The sequence below is a fragment of the Merops nubicus genome, unplaced genomic scaffold (genome assembly GCF_000691845.1).
Source record: "Merops nubicus isolate BGI_N331 unplaced genomic scaffold, ASM69184v1 scaffold14412, whole genome shotgun sequence".
In the NCBI taxonomy this organism is placed as follows: domain Eukaryota; kingdom Metazoa; phylum Chordata; class Aves; order Coraciiformes; family Meropidae; genus Merops; species Merops nubicus.
This window is the reverse complement of record NW_008592968.1, coordinates 49,336-67,961: the sequence shown is the minus strand read 5'-3', so window position 1 is coordinate 67,961 and position 18,626 is coordinate 49,336. Positions and strand designations below refer to the sequence as shown.

The following is an 18,626-nucleotide window of genomic DNA, read 5'->3' as shown; positions in this document are numbered from 1 at the left end:
CAACTCTGTGCAACCTGGGGAGCCTTGGGTGATGTTCTTGAAGGGTTTTTTTTTGGGGGGGGAGGCAGAAGAACACGGTTGCTGAAGTCACGCCTGCAAACAGAGTGCCTGGAGCCTGAGAACGTTCACCCTCCCTCCCCCTCTATCTTCCAAAGATCTGTGGGAACCAACTAGTGTCTACTGATAGCTGGGAAAGAGAGAGCAGGAGCACCAGCTGCCCTGCATGGCCACAGTGCCCTTGGCCCCTTTCCCACAGGACCCCAGGTGCCATACCAGGGCACAGACCATACTTGCACAACTCTTCTGGCCACAAAATGCTCCTGTCCTGCTCTGGGGGACGTGTCAGAGCGTTTCCACAGCACCACGTTCCCACAAGAAGATGCTGGAGGAGCCCAGAAGATGTGGCTGGCTGAGAACAGGAAGAAGAGTGGCTTATTTCCAGAGGAGGAGGGACCTGCTGCTCACATAACCCCCCCCTGCACACATCCAGGGACAAAGGGGGTGAGCAGAGGGGTCCCCCTGTGGTCACAGAGCCCAGGTCACTGGGATGGGGACAGGCAAGGTGATGGTGGAGCTGGTGAAGAAGACCACATGGTGAGAGGTAAGAGCAGAGAAGCAGGAGATGCACCTGTAGATGCACCAGAACCACCCCGAGGGGACACCCAGCTGGGTCCCACATCTTCAGCTGCCAGAGGAGCAGGAGGACATCGATGAGGCAAGCAGAAGAAAGCTCCTGGCAGATACAGCCAGCCCTGCTTGAGGAGCAGCCCTACACGTGCTGCAGAGAGATGCTGGTGGTCCAGATGGACCAAGAGAGATTTTGCAGGAGCTGTGGGCACAGAGCTGCCACTGGCAGCAGGAGGACACACAAGGAGAAAGCAAGGAGAGACACCAAGAAGGGAAGACTCCTGAACTAGCTTCACGGGGCAGCTCTGGCTGCACAAACCCTGGGGCTGGCAGTGCTGGTTGGCTGCTAGAGCAGCTCTCACTGCTGGATCTAGCCCAGGGAGCAGGATCTGAACCTCTTATTGTCCTCTGCAGCTCACAGGCAGCCCAGCTGGGCTGGCATGGCCACCCACCACCGTGCCCAAGCATTGTGTTCAGCTCTTGGGTAGCAACTCTGGCCAGAAATGGGCATTAAATGAATGGGAAAAGGGTCAGCTCAGCAGTGGGTCAAGCTGAACTCTGCCACTTGCTGCTCAAGCCCTTTCCAGTCAGCTAACTCATGGTAATCATTAATACTGAGCCCCTGACCATATGTGGTGCCTCACAATAGCTAATTTTTAAACTGTCACCACAGCTACATGCTGTGACATGTGTCCTGGTTGAAGCCACCCTCCTGTTTAAACACTCTTATGGCCAATACATTTCCTCACTGATTAATAGGGGTTTTGAAACCACACACAAAAAAATACAATTTGTTGGCCAGAAGTCCCTTCCACTTTGTAATTTTAAAGCAGCATTAAAGGGAATTAATGGAAATAAGGCTCCAGAATAACAGCCAGGCTTAGTCTTTATTGGAGATCCTTTGAACTCTAGTTAAATTAATTTTCCTTCTGCTCTTGAGATTTTTCAGATGCAGAGCTGGCAGTTCAGCAGCCATGCAAACATCTCACCCTTTGGAGGTCAATGGCTGACACCCATGACTAAACACTGGGCTCAGGGCCTTGGAGGGCATCTCTTCCCTGACAACACTGGTCACCACCCTACCACCAACTCAAGACACCCTCTGCCCAGGGGTCTTGACCTTCCAACCCCTGCCAGAGTTGGTGGCCACCACGCCATCCACGAAAGACCTCCCCTGCCCACAGGGATCCCTGAGGAGCCCCCAGGCAGGTTTGACCTTTCAGTTCCCCCTCTCCCACCCAAGCATCAGAGGAATTTGTTTCCTGGACACTGGTCAAGATGTTCTCACTGAGATAAAATCCAGGGGCCTCTCCTCTCCCTGTTTGCCCCGGGGCTGGCACGGCCCCCGCAGGCACTGCTGGACCCTGGCTCCCAAACCACCTTCTCCCTTCCAGTAATTACTGTTTTGCAATGTGGAAAATAATAAAAGTCTTGGGACTGCTAAGAGCAGAGAGGGGAGAAGGAAAGGTCAAGCTGAACAGATTTCAAACCCCCTCCTGTGGGCTTTTAGACTCCTATGGCATTTTAATCCTATCAACATTTCCAGCTGCAGGGATAAAGGTGCATTAATCCTAGGGAGAGGTGTGGGGGTTTTGGGGGCACATGTCTGGCTGGGGCTGGAAGGTCTGGGGTGGAATGATCAGCAGGACCTAGCAGCCCTCTCCCAGACTCCCAGACCCCCCCCAGCAGTGTCCACCCATCAGTGGCTGCAAGCTCTGCTCGTGGGGGTGTCTCATCCTTGGCAAAACCCAGCTCCAGGGTGACAGGGCCCTAACAGCTCCCCAAAAGTGTTGCAAGAAGAGGGAAGTAACCAGAAGAACTTCTTGCTTCAGATGTTTTGCTAAAATTTGCATAAAGTGGGGAAACGTGGCTGTGCTGAGTAGGTGCAATGGTTGGTGTTGATACACAGGGAGAGGTGGCTTTGTCCCACCAGCTTTGAATCCCAGTGGAAGGGGAAAACCAGCTCCTGTTGGGAAGTCTGGTCTGGAAACACTGGGCAGCTGTGTGGTGCTGCAAGAGACAGCAGCTCTTCCAACCCCATCCTCTTCTTTTCAGCCCCAGCAGCCTGTCCATGCTGAGTCCAGCAGCCCATGACTGAGTGATGCTGGAGGAGCACTGGAGGAGCTCCACCACAGCCCTGGCCTTGCCTGGCCATAGCCCTCTTGATACAGACCCCAACCAACAGACCAGCTCCCCAGCCAGACCTTGGACCTGCTTGGCCACCGCCCAGTGGTCCCCAGGCTGTGTCCAACCCTGCTACAGTCCCCAGATGGGATCCCAACCTCAAACCTGCCTGGTGACCACCAGGATCTGGACTCTGGGCTGACCCCAGCTCCTATCCCAGGGCCCATCCTGCTCACCTTGCATGGAGACAGTGCTGGAGGAGCTCCCTGCCCACCCAGCCGTGCCCACCCCTCGGGGGGCAGTCAGCCCTTCTTGTGCTTCCCTGGCACCTAGGAGAGAAAACACAAAACTATCTCCTGATTAGAGCAGGGAATGGAAAAGAGGAGCCCACCCTCTTTTAGGGCAGTCCATTTACATCCCACTTTAACCTGGATGATTATTTTTTGCAGGCAGTAATAAAGATTTGCCCACTGAACCCAAAGTTTTTACTGCCTGCTGGCTCCCTAGGGCGTCCCACAGCCCTGAGCTGACATCAACACCATCTTCTATAAACATGCCACGGAAAAATAACATGCCCAAACAGCAGGAAAGGCTTTGTGGAGATCCTATTACAAACAAGGTTTCTTCTTCCTCCAGCACATTCCCCTCGGGGTGGGAAATCCCCACGAAAAGACCACGCTGGCCTTTAGTCAAGGACATCAGACTTGTGTAATGATGACAGGCTCCAGAGAAGCTGGAACTCCCAACCCACGTCTCTTTCCTTGTCACCAGGGATGCTAGAGCAGATTTTAGGAGCACAGCAGCACACAGGTTCCAAGGAGAGCATTTTACACCAGGAAAGCAATCAGCTTTTTCCTCATTACTGTAGTGTTTCTGTTAGCAACACACGCAGGCTCTGTCTGTGACAGAGGAGTTAATAAACTGGAGAAGCCAAAAGAAGGGGCCATTGTGCTTTGTTTTAACTCTCTACAAGTTAAGGTTCAATCTGCTGTGCTCACAAATGCCAAAGTACAGGTTGCTCATTTATCCAGCAGCCACCATGCAATTTCTCCTGGTCACAGGTGACTGCTTAAAAATAAAAGAGGAGGGGGTGGAAAGGTGTGATGGGAAGTGCAGGGGGTGGGCACAGCTGGACTCCTCTGGCAGGGACATTCCCCCCTGCTGGGGCACCTTGATGGAGAGCTCAGGGCTCTCTGGATGGAAAGCTGCTCTTCCAGCTCATAGCACATGGTTTTGGCTGGAGGGGACAAGCCAAGGACTGGTATCCCAACCCAAACCTTGGACATCATCAGCTTCTGGATGTTTTCAGGGAGGTGTTGAGTCTGCTAAACTCACTTTCCTGCCCAAACCTTGGACATCATCAGCTTCTGAATGTTTTCAGGGAGGTGTTGAGTCTGCTAAACTTTCCTGCAGCTGCAACCTTCAACAAGAGGGTGCTGAGCCAAGAAGCAAACTCCAGCATCTTGGGATCCTGCCCTCCACTCCAGGAACAGCAGCTCCTTCTACCCACACAGCTTGACCTGGGAATGCTTCCTGAGTTCTAACACATGGCAAGATGGGTTCCCACTTTGAGGAAAGATCCCATTTTTCCTTTTTTTTTGCCCTTTAATTTAACTCAGCCCTCACCCAGTTCACAGTTGTCAAACTCTCATGTTCATGCATCACTTAGAGGCTTTGATGGTGAAGGAGAAAGCAGAGATCTATAAGATCAAGATCCATTAGATTAGCTGAGCTTAAGGAGCAATATAAAGATGAAGAAAAGCCTTATGCACTGTCTCCTGGTGTAGATCTCCTCAAAGGAAAATGCTCCTAGACTCCCTGAGAAACCTTTGTGAAGAGACACCTCCTGTACTAAGAGAAGGACAAGGGCTCAAAGGTCTCTGAGCACTAACACCCATTCCCTGGTGGAAACCAGGGACACCAGCAGAGCTCTTCCATTCTTTGTGATCTGACCTCATGCCTGTAACTTGTCCCAGGCCACTTTAAGCCACGCACATGTCTTTGGCTTCCCCCTTTTCTCCTACCAATGCCAAACAGCCTGCAGTGCTCTAGTCTCTCTCTCCATATCCCTTAACTTCTTCCCAACCTGGACCTGCACTCTCCTTGTTCAGAAAGTCTTTTCAAAGATGGGATCAGCAGATGTGGAGATGAAAAGGCTCCTCCTGGGGTGTTGGTCCTGGCACACTGTTTCTATTCAGTTCTCCTCTACTTCCCAGGTAAAGCTGAGCCTCACTGGGTGAGTGCCTCACTTGGGCTGCCTTCAACCTAAATCTGCTCTCTGAGAAGGGAAAGGTGTCCACAGCCTGCTCTGCTGCACAACTGGAGCCAATAGTGGTAGCATGGACACTGTGCCTCCATGCTCCTTGCCTTGATCAACATCCCATGGCATCTGCATTTCCCTCAGCCCTGTCTCACAGAGAATTAGTTGGGTTTGTAACTAGCAGCTCTTGGCTCCTTACAGCATCCCAGGGAGAAGCACCAAGGAATGTGTTGAGCCTACCCAGCTACCTGCCTGGTGGGATAGGAGCCCTTCCAAGGTGTCCTGCCTGCTGCCCTGGGTGAGTGTGTTGTAGAAGATCCAGAGGATAACCATGAGAAAGGCAGCAAAGAGAGAAATAAATGGCCCAGAGGAAGGTCACTTCCTTGGCCCCTGGCAGAGAAAGGGATCCAAAGCCAAGGCAGTGGAGGCAAGGGGCTCACAAGTTATCCTATGTGATCCCCAGGACAAAGTTCAACCAAACTGTAGCCTGATGAATCCCCTCTGTGCAAACAGCAGCTGCTTGCTCAGCAAACACACCTCCTCCAGCCCTGGCTGATCTCAGCTGGGATCTTTGGAGGAGGGGATGTTTTAACATCTGCAAAAAAAATGGTATTTGGACCACTTATGGTCCAAATACCACACTGGTGAGGTGTACTGTCACACACAGTGTGTCCCATTCTCCTCCTTGAGCCACCACCATCAGTCCAGAGGTGCAACCTGGAGTGCCCTTGCTCTGCTGGATGCAGGAGAGGCCACCAATGGGACGTGGTAAAACATCCATGTCCAAACCCAGAGCACACGAGAGGCTCCATCCCCACCTTCTTCAGCTCCTTGGCTTTCTGTAGGGCCGTGCACAGCAGTTGTGCCCTTGGTCCCTGTGGGATAAAAGTGCCCTCAGACCCCAGGGGAGGAGAGCGAGCTCTCCAGGCCCAGGAGCAAGAGGAGAAAAGCTGCTGCTTCCACCTCAGTTTTCTCCTCTCCTGCCTCACAGGAGCACCCATCCTGGTTCTCGAGACCACAGCAGGGTGTTCTCAGTCCCCAGGCTCTGTCAGAGCTCTGGTGAGCCACAGTTGTGCTCACACATAGACTCTGGACCTGAATCCATCCCTCTGAAGCTCCGACTGGCCAACAAGACACGGGGAGAGCACGGGGTGCTGTTTGCACAGCCCTTGCTCAAACACAATGGCCCAGGCTGGCTCTGCACGGGGCACAGCTCCCCACCAGCCATGCCACCACCTCCCTCCCACCCTGCCCTGCAGCTCGGCAGGATCACAATGCTGCATTGTGTGCCTCCAGCTCTGCTCCAGTGCCCCTGGGAGCGGGCAGGCAGGTGTCCACTCTTCAGCTGCTGAGGAGGAGGGTTCACACCTCTTCCATGGCTTCACTGGCATCCCAATTAGCTTAATTATTGCAGGTGCATAGGGTAATTAAGCATAAACCTCAGACAGTGTTGTACATTTGTATTTAGTATTGAGGCTTCGCTGGTCTTGGAGAAGGCAACAGTGACTTGGCCAACGTTCAAGCCCTGGATACTTCCAGTGTCAACACTGTCCTGAAGGTGAGAAGTGATGGGGATGAGGTTTATCTGCAGCCTCGATGCCAGCTGAGCTGTGGCAGAGAGAACCAGGCAGAGAACCCCAGCAAAAGCCTGACTTACAGCTGCTGGCCTGGGCAAACGTTCTGCATTTACACCTTGAGCCATAAACGGGTGTTCAAAGCAGCACCACTGCACACAAAAGAAGAATAAATAACCAACCAAGCAGGCAAATAAATAAATAGGTCCATTAGCAGACACTGGGTCTCCAAAGGGAAGACTTTCCTGCTCCTCATGTAGGAAAGCTTCAAGTCCAGAATGCTCCTGGCCAAAGGGAGAAGTGGCAGACCCTTGTCTTTGTGCACAGCATGTGTCAGCAGAGCAGGTTGTAGGAACAGCTTTTGTAGCTGAAGGTTTCACACACTCACTCATGGAAGCTCCAGGGACCAGGCCAAGAAGCTGGTGGGTCTAGCACAGCTCAGACCTGAATGCTTTTCTGTGGGGATTTGGCTTCAAAAGTCCTTCATTCTTGGGGGGAAGAGGTCAGTGGTGAAGGAGCCAAGGCCAGAAAAGCCCAGCACATGCTGACAGAAAGGCACGGTGGCAAACTGAGGCTTTCTGTGAACTTCTTCAACCCCTCTGCAGGCTTCCAAGGCTGCAAATTATTTTTCTCACCCTGAAAACACTGTGGACCTGTCAACAGCTTCCTCAGCCACAACCAAGGATAGGAAACGCCAATCTCCAGGGCTTTTTTTTTTCCTACAAAAAGTAGCTCTGAGCAGGAAATACTTGATGGTGCTTGTTCTCTGAGTAGCTACCTGTGATTTCCACGCTGCTTTGATGACCCCTGCAGGGACAAGCAGTAAAAAGTTGTGTGTTTATAATCCCTGTGTCACCTAGAAGAGCAGTAAGGTGGTCACAGGCACTGCAGTTTCTCTAGGGGACAGCTGTTGAGGCCAGGCAGGCTCTCCTCCCTGGGAGAAGCAAGGATTGAGCTCACAGGAAGCTCCTGGAGTTTGAGGCTCTTCTGCAGTGAAGGATGAAAGCTCTCAGCAGCATCCAACTGTGCTTCAGCATGGAGGAGCCAGATACACATCTGCTGCCTGGTAGTTGCTGCAGAAGAACCAAAATGTGAGTGATGTTTTCAAGCTCATCCTTCTACACAACCACTGTTTTTTTTTCCCTTTCCCTCGTGGGCACTCCTTCTCCTTCAAGTCCTTCCAGGACACCAGCATTGGTCCACTAGTTCTCCTCCTTGCTGATGGAACTCGATGGTCAAATCCCCCACAGATCCTACACAGCTTCACATGAGGACTCACACTCTTGGAACGTGAGGAGGTGACAGCTCTGTCTTGTGTGCTTGTGTGCAGCAGGGACCTGGGGAGAGCAGAGAAAACCCTCCATCCCACCTCCCCTACATGAAGAGAAGACAGGAAGATCTGATTTAACAGCTGACACCTCCTCCAACACTAGCTGACCATGACCCACACAGAAATTCCACTTCATCATGGCTGCAAGTCCCCCTGGTATGAACTGAACCACAGTTTGGAGAGCTCAGATGAAAGGCAGTTAAATGAAGATCAACACCTCCTGCTGTTGTGTCCTCCTTGCAGGGTGCTCACTGGAATGCCCTGCAGTATCTCTCCAGGAACCCTCCACAAATTGTGCCACTTCTGGTCTCCCTGTCAGAGGCAGGAGGCAGGACACTGTTTGTGGCATGACATCTCAGTCAGCAGGGCAGGTCTGCAAAGGATACTCCCCTTGGAGGCTCAGCAGAGCAGCCCATCTTGGTCAACATCTTCAGGTGATGACCCTCAGCTTCCCTCTGTAACCCAGGGAACACCCTTCAGAGAGAGCCAAGGTCAGGGTGACACACATCTCCACCTTTGGGGCAACTGTTTAGTACTGCTGTAGCTTTCCTAGAAACCATAAGATCTCTCCTAGATTTCCATCAACTCTTTTTCCTGTTTTCCAGCCAGTGAGGCATTGACATTTATCTCGGTGCCCTGTTATCCTCTCCATGAAAAGGAGGTGGCAATAGACCACGATGTCCCCACCCTGTTTGCCTGCTGATTTGTTTCAAAAGGCATTTGTTCTGTAAACACCTGCTCCACCTGGTTCCCTCGATCAACACGGGGTTTTCTAGCCAGGCTTCACCTGAAAACCATTCCCACTATGTTGTTGTGGGCACCAGCCTGGAGCTGGGGCAGAGCTGGGGCAGGACACTGCCCTTACCCCTCTTCCAGGGCAGAGGCAGCTGCACAGGACTCCCACTGGCCATATGGAGAGTCCTGAAGACTTCCTTTGATCGCCCTCAGGTCAAACACAGCTTCCTGAATTTAGAAGCCTCCTTTTCCCACTCTGCTCAGTACTGGTGAGGCCACATCTGAAGCTCTGGGTCCAGCTCCAGGCTCCCCAGTACACGAGAGAGAGGCACTTACTGGAACCAGTCTAGTGCAAGGCCATGGAGGGTCTGAAGCATCATTCACACGAGGAGAGGCTGAGAGAGCTGTGGCTGTTCAGCCCAAAGAACAGCCTGATGATGGGTGGGAATGAAGATGAGGGAGCCAAGCTCTTCTCAGTGATGCCCAACAACAGGATGAAAAGCAATGGGAGCAAAGAGAACGTGCAATCAACCCACAGGAGCTGCCTCTCTCCACCCTCTGCTGAGAGCCCCTGGCACCTTGCAGTTGGGATGCCCACTTTCATTTCAGCTTCTGGACACCTCCAGACAGACCAGCAAGTCCTCCCAGTAACAGGTGAGCTGGTGTCTTTGGAGAAGACAACATGGACAATCACCAGGGATTGTTCAGAAGATCCTGGATCCTACAAGGCCCTGTGGGATCTGGTCTAATGTCCAAGCTACTCTAAAACACAGAGGTCTTCCAGCACCAGAGTGCTGCTGGCCCTGCAGGCTTCAGAGGCTTTGAGACAAAGCCCAGGCTTGTGAGGGATTGCTCTAATCCCTCAGAGGTCTCTGGCAAGGAGACAAAACCAACTGAAAAGCAATGGCAGAGCCTGTTCTCAAGGTGAGTGGAGATGTGTTTGGTTGTTCAAAGGCTTCTGATAAGGTGGCAGAGATTAAAGACCAGGTAAGTGTGTGGCTGGAGCCAAAGTCCCAACGCCAACTGAAAAGCATAGAGCCAGAAGCAAGGACGTGCTCCTCACCTAAACCTGAGCACCTCCAGCTCTTCTTCACCCTTCACACCCCAGGGGAGCGAGGTCCAGCAGGGATCCCACCCATCCCAGCAGCCACAGCACCCCAGCCCCAGTCCCTTGCTCATCCCTCTCCGTGCTCTGCTCCCAACTTCCCAGAGGGATGCGTTGGTCCCATTGGCCCTGAGCATCCTTTCCAAGGGAGCTGGAGTTGATGGGTGTGTCCCCACAGAGCAGGCTGAACCCAGTGTTCCAGGGGAGCTGCTGAAATCAATAGGAACTGATGAAATGGGCATGCCTCACTCCCTCTGCAGTGTCAAATTAACCAAAGATCAATTTAGGTGGGTGCTAATGGACCAGCAGCTGCCCAGCGGCGGAAAGGGAGGCCCAGTGGGTGATAGATTTCTAAATTACTTGGAAAGCAAATTTGCACGTTGCTGATAACGTGGCGTGCTGGATTCCCCAGGAAAAGTCATCTGGAAATGATCATGGGGCTTTTCACCAGGAGGTCTGTCTGGAAACTGGGCTGAAAAGCAAACAGAAAAGCTGCACAGAGAGTGTGCTGGGAGCGGGCGCGAGCTCGTCCCTCTCTGAAGTGTCTCTCAGGGGTCTTGTGGGAGCACATCTAGTAAATTGGGATGTCCCCCACCCAGCAGGAAAAGGAATAAGGTGCAGGCAGAGAGAAGAAGGCAGCTAGTTGATGTTACAACAAAGCTCAAGCCCTTGCAAAGCCCAATGCTCTCCCTTGCACCACCCATTGCTCCAGCAATTTGTCCAGCTCTCAAGGTTGGGAATCTGGGTCAACAGGACTCCTCCTCACCAAAGAGGTGGCCACCTTCCCACATATTCACCCCAACCCAGGCTCAGGGTTGCAAATGGACCAGAGTTACCCACTTTTTAGTTGCAGGTGGAACTTGCCCCACAGCCCTGGGAAAAACCCCCCCAGGAGCCCCTCAAGGCCATGGGCATGCCAAGCAGGAAAGCCATTGCATGAAAGTGGCAAGGTCTTGGGTGTCTCAAGACACACTCAGGTCTCCTTGCTCATCATCTTAACCTGGGGTGGGAGCTCAGGGCCACAGGATGGGAATGGAGTGGAGGCTCCTGCTATCAGCTCTCCTTCAGGCTCCTCATCTGCCTTTGCTGGGATCATCCCATCCCTGGGTAGTGAATGAGCACACCACCCAAGAAGGTGCACACACCCTTGAAGTGTGACCCTGTGGGGCTCATACTCCTAATATTCTGCACCACCAAGACAGCTCTTACATGTACACAGAAGTTATGAACCTTTTAGGTCACCCCAGCAGACAGACAGAGCCCAGTCCCTCCCACAAGGGCATCCTTCACTGCTCAAGAGCCACAGCTCCAAAAGACACGTTTGCCTGCACGTATCCTGACCCCTGCTCCAACATCTGCTGGGGAGAAGAGACTGCTGGGTGTGATCTGAGGAGTGCCATCTCCCCCAGGATTACCTACCAAAACTGGAGCTCCCATGAGGTGCCCATGGACAAACAGGCTCTTCCTTAAGGGAACAAATGAGCCCAGCAGCAGCAAACCCTACAAGTGTCAGCTGAGCAAGAGGAAACAAAGAGGAGCAAGATCAGGGCAGTGTGGGCACCCTCACGTTGCTGAGCCTCTGGGTGCTCCCAGGCAAGGGTGCCCCAAGCACTGCAGCAACAGGGTGTCCCCTGAGGTCACAGAATCAGAGTAGTTGGGGTTGGAAGGGACCTGTAAAAGGATCCAGCCCAAGACCCCCCCCTGCAGTGAGTAGGGACATCTTGAACTAAATCAGGTTGCCCAGAGCTTTGCCCAACCTGCCCTTGAATGTTTTCAGGAATGGGGCTTCCACAACCTCTCTGGGCAACCTGGGCCAGTGTTTCACCACCCTCAGAATAAAAAATGACTGGAGCCACAGCTCCAAAAGACACATTTGCCTGCACGTATCCTGACCCCTGCTCCAACATCTGCTGGGGAGAAGAGACTGCTGGGTGTGATCTGAGGAGTGCCATCTCCCCCAGGATTACCTACCAAAACTGGAGCTCCCATGAGGTGCCCATGGACAAACAGGCTCTTCCTTAAGGGAACAAATGAGCCCAGCAGCAGCAAACCCTACAAGTGTCAGCTGAGCAAGAGGAAACAAAGAGGAGCAAGATCAGGGCAGTGTGGGCACCCTCACGTTGCTGAGCCTCTGGGTGCTCCCAGGCAAGGGTGCCCCAAGCACTGCAGCAACAGGGTGTCCCCTGAGGTCACAGAAGCAGAGTAGTTGGGGTTGGAAGGGACCTGTAAAGGGATCCAGCCCAAGACCCCCCCCTGCAGTGAGTAGGGACATCTTGAACTAAATCAGGTTGCCCAGAGCTTTGCCCAACCTGCCCTTGAATGTTTTCAGGAATGGGGCTTCCACAACCTCTCTGGGCAACCTGGGCCAGTGTTTCACCACCCTCAGAATAAAAAATGACTGCCTTATATCTCATCTGAATCTACCCTCCCTTAGTTTAACACCATTACCCTATATCCCATCCCAACAGGTCCTACAAAAAGATTGTCTCCACCTCTCTCAAAGGCCTCCTTTAAGTGTGGAAAGGCTGCAGTAAGGTCTCCCCAGGCTGAACAACCCCACCTCCCTCAGTTTCTCTGCCCAGGAGACATCCTCCAGCCCTCTGATCACTTTTGTGGCCCTCCTCTGAACTTGCTTCAACAGGTTCCTGGCTTTCTTCTGCTGAGGACTCCAGAGCTGGACACAGCACTCCAGGTGGGGTCTGTGCCTGGGGGATGCTAAATGTGCACCTACCCCACATCCCCCTGGCCCCCCAGGCAGGATTACCCATCTCAGACTGCATGGGCATGGTTGGACAGCGGGGAGGAGAGGGGAGAAGCACCAACTGTGAGTCCCAACAGCAGGAAAGGGTTTAATCCCTGCAAACCTCCAGCTCCCTCCCGGCTCTCAGCCAGCCCCAGGCTCCCAGATAAGCTGCCAGCCAGCCTGGGCAGATAGCTGGCGTGCAGGATGGGTGGGGAACCCAACAGCCCCACAGCAAACTTGTGGTTTTGGTGAGGCTGACAGGGAGAGGCAGCCCCTGCCCCTGCCAAGGTGGGGGGAACGCTGCTCCCTGCCCCACAGGGAGGGTCTGCAGCTCCTCCAGAAAGCCAAGGTCTGGGGGGGAAGTGACTTCTCTGTCTGGTATGTGCTTCCTGACACCCATGGGCAGAGGTGAAGGAGAACAAATTGCCAGGGTCCACTTCTCTTGTGCCAGGAGGCAGGTGGGGAGCCTGGGCCCTGCAGAACGAGCCCCTGAGCCGTGGCACACGTTGCAGCCAGGAGTCCTCCGTCTCCACCACCCCCAGGAGGTGCCTGGTGCCCCAGTATGAGAAGCAGGCAGCCCCACTGCCTGGGCTTGGGCTCCCTGGTCGTGCAAAGCCATAGCTGTGTCCTGCTCGTGCTCTACAGGATGATGGGGTGAGCCTTGAAGGGGAAAGATGTGGAGGAAAAGCTACTGGAGAGGGAGGAGACCCTGGCCAAAGGACTGGTTGTGGACCTCCATCGTGGAGGGCAGCCTCCCAGTCCTCCTTTGAGCTCTTACATTGTTCACCAGCCAGCAAGGAGCAGCTCCAGTGAACCATTTTCTACTGGTACCAGCAAAAAAAAACCCAACCTTCCTAGCAGGGCAGTGCTGTGGCTGGTCATCCTGACACAGCAGAGCCCCAGCACGGGGGGGGATGAGGACTTTGCTGGCTTGGAGGAACATGGGAAACCAGCCTGAAGATGGAAATGCAGGAAAGGGGTGCCCAGAGCCAGAAGTGGTTAAACCCTGGTTTAAACCCTGGCTTAAACCCTGGTTTAAACCCTGGCTGTGCCCGGGTAACCGTGCCAGTCACCGGCCTGGGGCTGGTCACTCCCCGGGGCAGGTGTGGAAAGCAGGGCACTGGTGGGAAGGTCCACTCAGGGCTCGCTGGCCCCCGGGGAGGGGCCACCAGCTGCAGGCACACCAGCCAGGCTCTGGGTGTTTGCTTTCTTCTCCCAGCCTGATGAGAACCACCCGCTCCCCAGCCAAGGCTCCGGCTCGCCATGCTGAAGTGCAGAAGGTATTTGGTCACGTAAGTAGATCTCTTATTTAGTGGAGTAAAACGTTATTTCCTTAAGTAAAAATTTTGTTTCCACCCTACCCCCCCAGAGGTCGTGTCCCTGGAGGTTCCTCTGTGCTGAGAAAGGGCTGGAGGTGGAAGTGATGATGGGAATGGGAAGGGGAGAGCTTCTGCTCTGCATAAATGGAGGGAGGTCTGGGCTGATGGCTCTTCTCCTAGTCAAGCTCCAAGGGCAGCACTGTCCTCCTCATGCTAGGCAGGAAAAGAGCATCTTTTGTAAGGCCTGATACAGCAAAGGGAGAAGAATGGCAAAGACCTTGGTGGGCAAGCAGGATGCTGACCCCTCCCTGCCTCACCTTGAGCAAGGGCTCGCTGCTCTCAGCTCTGCAGGCAGCCAGCACACCAAGCTGCAGTGCTGGGGGGCTCAGGGTCTCCCCTAACCCAGTTATTTCAAGGGTAGGCTGGGCACCAAGGCAGGCAGACAGTGCCCTTGCTGTCCTACCTTATCTCCTGAGCATCCTGCAGCCCCTGTGTCCTCGTTGATCTGTGGTGTGAGCACAGAGCAGGGCTCTGGGAGCAGGCTGCAGCTGGCCTGTGGCGTGCACGGTCACTCCCTGCACAACCTGGCTCCCTGCCTGGAGCATATCTGGCCCCTGCAAATCAAAAAAGACTCTTTCTGCCACCCACCTGGCCAGTGCCCACAACCTCAGCACCTCCCACAGCACCTGAGACCTGCCAGCCACCCCCAGACCCACCCTGAGCCGTGTGCTGCTTGTTGTGTTGGCCAGGGAAGGGGAAAAGGCTGGAGGAAGGCAAGTCATCCTCTCTGCTCCAAGCACAGGGATAAAAACAGAGGGGAAATCTCCAGTCTTGCTGCACTCAAGCAGTGCCTGCTGCCAAGCAGCACCCCAGGGACCCCCTCCCCTACCAGGAGCTGGCAGTGAGGCATGGCTGGGGGCATCAGCATGATTAACAGATTGGGGTTTGATTAAATCCATCAGTGGAGGAGGATTCAGCTGCCGTGGCTCTGCTGATGCAGACAAAGGCACCTTTGGGGCACTGCCTCCATCATTGCACTCTGCTTTGTCACTTTTGGAGGTGACAGCACACAGGCTCTGATGCGTGGGGGCTCTTCAGCCACAGCCTGCTTGCAGCCAGAGGCATTTCCAAAGCCTCTGCAGGTTGCCCTGGGTGTCCAACCCACCCTACATCGACGCCCACCAGCTCCCAGTGCATCTTGGACATCTTCCTGGTTCTCTGATGTGATGTATTTAACTCTGTGCCAAGACACCCACACCCATGATCTCATCCTGGAGAGGAGTTACCCATGGGGAGCAGCTGAGCCTTTTGAAGGCTCGTTGTCCAGCTAAAACTCATCCAGCCTCCAAGACAAAGGCTCCTCCTGCTCCATGTAGCATTTTATCCTGGTCTTGCTGCCTTCAGGGCAATTTCTTGGCATCTTCAGCACAAACTCGGTGCCATCACAGCTCTCTCTTTCTCAGCACACCCTCCTTGATGTCCCACAGGTCCCATCAGAGCCAGCCTGGAGGAAGGGCTCTGGTTTTTATGCTAGCCAGATCAGACCCAAGCAGCCAGGAACACGCTGTGTGTTCTCAGCCAACACAACAGCCATCTCAAAAAGAGGCAGCAGGCTAGCAGCAAATCTGGATCTTTCACTTTAGAGAGTTGAGCACCAACCAGGGACCTCTGTGGAAGCAAAACCAGAATAATATTTGCACAGAATACAGATACCAGAGTAGCAGAGGTGTCACCTCCCCCAGTGCTGCATGCCAGGGACACGTTGCCTCCTTCTGCCTTCACTGCTGGGTGCTTCATGTCCCCAAAGAGACAGTTGGGGTGTATAATTAAATACCACAGGCAGCCCCAGTCTCTGCTTCAACTCTCTCCCTTCAACACATCTTAATATTTGAAGTACTGTTTAAGCATGTGCCATTTTTCTGATCCATTGCTTGGCATACTCGTTTGTCTTTGACAGCATGAGGCTTTTCCAGGGGATGTTTAGACTGGGCATTAGGAAGAAATTCTTCACTGAAGGCATTGGAACATGCTGTCCAGGGAGGTGGTGGAGTCACAGTCCCTGGATGAGTTTAAAAGCCACATAGATGTGTTGCTCAGGCATAAGGCTTAGAGGTGGACTTGATAGAGTGGGGTTAATGGTTGGACTCAGTCTTAGAGGTCTTTTCCAACCCAAGTGGCTCTGTGGTTCTCCTCGTGCTGCTGTCAGGGCCAGGCAGTGAGCCATGTGCATGTTCACCAGCTGCCTGTCTCTCATCCAGCTTGGCAGCCTGCTCCTCCAGTGGAAAATGAGCATGGATGCCTCCAGGTGGCCATCAGGGTTTGGGGATGCTGTGCTGACCTGGTCACTGTGCTAGGGATTGTGCCTTTTGGATCCTCAGTAGCACTGCCATGACTGGAGACCTTGACAGTCCAAACTACTTTAGACATGGAAAAATCTCCTAGGATGAGCTTCACATTTCAGCTCAGTCAGTGACATTATGGAGAGCAGGGTAGAACCCACCCCATGGGTGTTCCAACTGATGCACAACCAGGACTGAACCAGATTCTCAGTACAGATCATCTCCTGCTGGGCAACAGGAGGTTCCCCAGGTAGAAACCAGCAGAAATGAAGTTCAAACTAACCCCTTTTCCCCAGGAAGCTTAGACTGCTGCTCTTAAGATGAAGACTAAGACCATGACCAAGCTCCACCAGGGTTTGCAGCAAGCCCTACCATCAGTAGGGCCAGTCCCACAGCAATGTTTTTTAGGGCCTGAACACCCACCCACTCAACCCAAACCCCTCCAGCAGAGTGCTGATGACTTGAAGAAGCCACATTGCTGTTGTAGACTGGACTAAAACCAGACTCCAAGGCAGGTCATGCACCAGAGAGGCACAACTGGGCTTCCCAGGGCACCGGCACATCTGCAGCCTTCTCGGATGGCAATCCCCTCCAGCAGCAGGCGTGGAGGGAAGGGGAGAGCAGGGAAAACAAAGGCCCATTGTCCTCGTTTCTGCAGACAGGCTCCTGGTGTTTCTGGGGCAGGGGCAGCAGGAGCAGTGCCCGTCCCTGCTGCCCCAGCAGGAGCCCAGGCGGCGCGGGGCGGGCGCTCCCCAGCAGCCAGTGGACCTTGTTGTTATCACTGTTTACTTTTGGTGGGATATTTCTGTTCCAGCTGGAAATTTCCACCAGGCTACGGTGTTCAAACACAGCCTCCGTGAGGTTCACGGGGGATTGCTGCCTCTGCACCACTTCCACCCATGAAAACATCACCTTACCTTAAAAAAATAATCATTGAAGGTGGTGTCCAGGTGTCTTTCCCCTCTACCTCACCTGGACGTGTCTACTCCCTACTGATGGTCTGAAACATCTGCTTGCTTGCAGGAAATTGAAAGCAATATACAGGTGCCAGCCAGGTCGGCTCTGGGTCTTCTTCAGCCTCCTCATCCTCCTCTTGTTCACACTTCAAGTCATTGAGAAGCTGCAGCCTCCCAGGTAGGTCCCAAGCAGGTTTGCAAACCTGCACCTCCACCCCCAGCCTTTTGCTGACCACTGAGTGGGCTTAAAACCCTCCTGAAAACCTTGAGCATCCTCCCAGTGGTCCCAATCTGGGGTCATCTGCAGACTTTCCTCCAGCTTCTCCAGGCCACCTGCTCTTCTCTCTCCTTCCTCCTCTTGCTTTGCCTCTTTCCACCAGCAGGACAGAGGCATGAGCACATCACTGGTGATTCTCCTCCTCTTGCACCCACCCCAACCCCCAGGGCAGTGGTCAATTCCTACCCCCACCCCAGGAAAGATGAGGGGGGGGCCACATTCTGGGGTGCCTACCGGGGGGTTTCCTGGTGCTGTCCTCTCTGCACCCTCCTGCAGCTGAGCCTTGCATCCTCCCCACCACAGGAGCTGCCGCTGCGAGCTGGAGCGTGCCCTGCAGCAGCCCATGGGCCATTTGCAGCTTGGCTATGCCCTCCAGACCCCAGGCTTGCTGTGGAAGGAGGATCCCCAGCCCTGGCAGAGGCAAGCCGTGCCAGATCCCACCTCAACTGAGAGCGTGCAGGATGTTTTTCAGATGCATTTGTACTTCAGCCAGGAGACCCCACTGGAAAGCAAGCCAGGCAGCCCAGAGGAGCCCTGGATGGGGCAGCCTGTGGAGAGCAGCAAGAAGGGGACAGCTCACCTTCCATCCACGAGGCTGAAATCCCAGCTTCTCAGCTTGAGAAAAGCAACCAGGGAGAGTCCTCCTCCGAGTCCTCCTGGGAGGACCTCCACGGTTTGGGGAGACGCCGACGCCGTCACCAGCAAGTTCATCATCTCTGCAAAGAGGATGACCACAGAGGAGGCCAGGAGAACATCCCCACCTGAGAGGACGCAGGGGGTGGCACAGAGCCAGCCTCAGCCTCCAGCCAGGAGCTCCCCTCACCACCCCTGGAGTAGCCTGCTGGAACATGCCGTGCCAAATTCAGCTCCCCCTCCCCACACAGAGCACTCCTACAAGACAGACCTGGACAGGGGGTCTTTCCCAAGCTGGACAGGAGTCTCTAAGGCTGAGGAGGTGACACTTGGAGAAGGCCAGGAAGCGTTTTCTCTAGAGGAGGCGTGCGAGCCCAAGACTGACATTGTTTTCCTGAAGGTCCACAAGAGCGCCAGCAGCACGGTCATGAACATCCTCTTCCGCTTTGGGGAGAGGCACAACCTCACCTTTGCCTTCCCCGTGGGTGGGGGCAACCAGCTCTTCTACCCACGCCCCTTCCTGGCCAGGTTTGTGCAGGGCTTCTCCCCCAGGAGCCCTCGGCACTTCAACATCCTCTGCCACCACATGAGATTCCTCCAGCCA

General features: G+C 54.0%; 1 protein-coding gene across 1 annotated transcript in view; it reads left to right on the top strand.

The window, feature by feature from the left end:
* The first annotated feature begins 547 nt into the window (after window positions 1-547).
* LOC103768185 (galactose-3-O-sulfotransferase 2-like) overlaps window positions 548-18,626 on the top strand; it is a 19,520-nt gene continuing 1,441 nt past the window's right edge. The window contains exons 1-3 of the mRNA XM_008935324.1: window positions 548-594; window positions 17,180-17,290; window positions 17,693-18,614. Of these exons, the coding sequence (XP_008933572.1) occupies window positions 548-594; window positions 17,180-17,290; window positions 17,693-18,614 (1,080 nt within the window). The remainder of the gene's footprint in view (window positions 595-17,179; window positions 17,291-17,692; window positions 18,615-18,626) is intronic.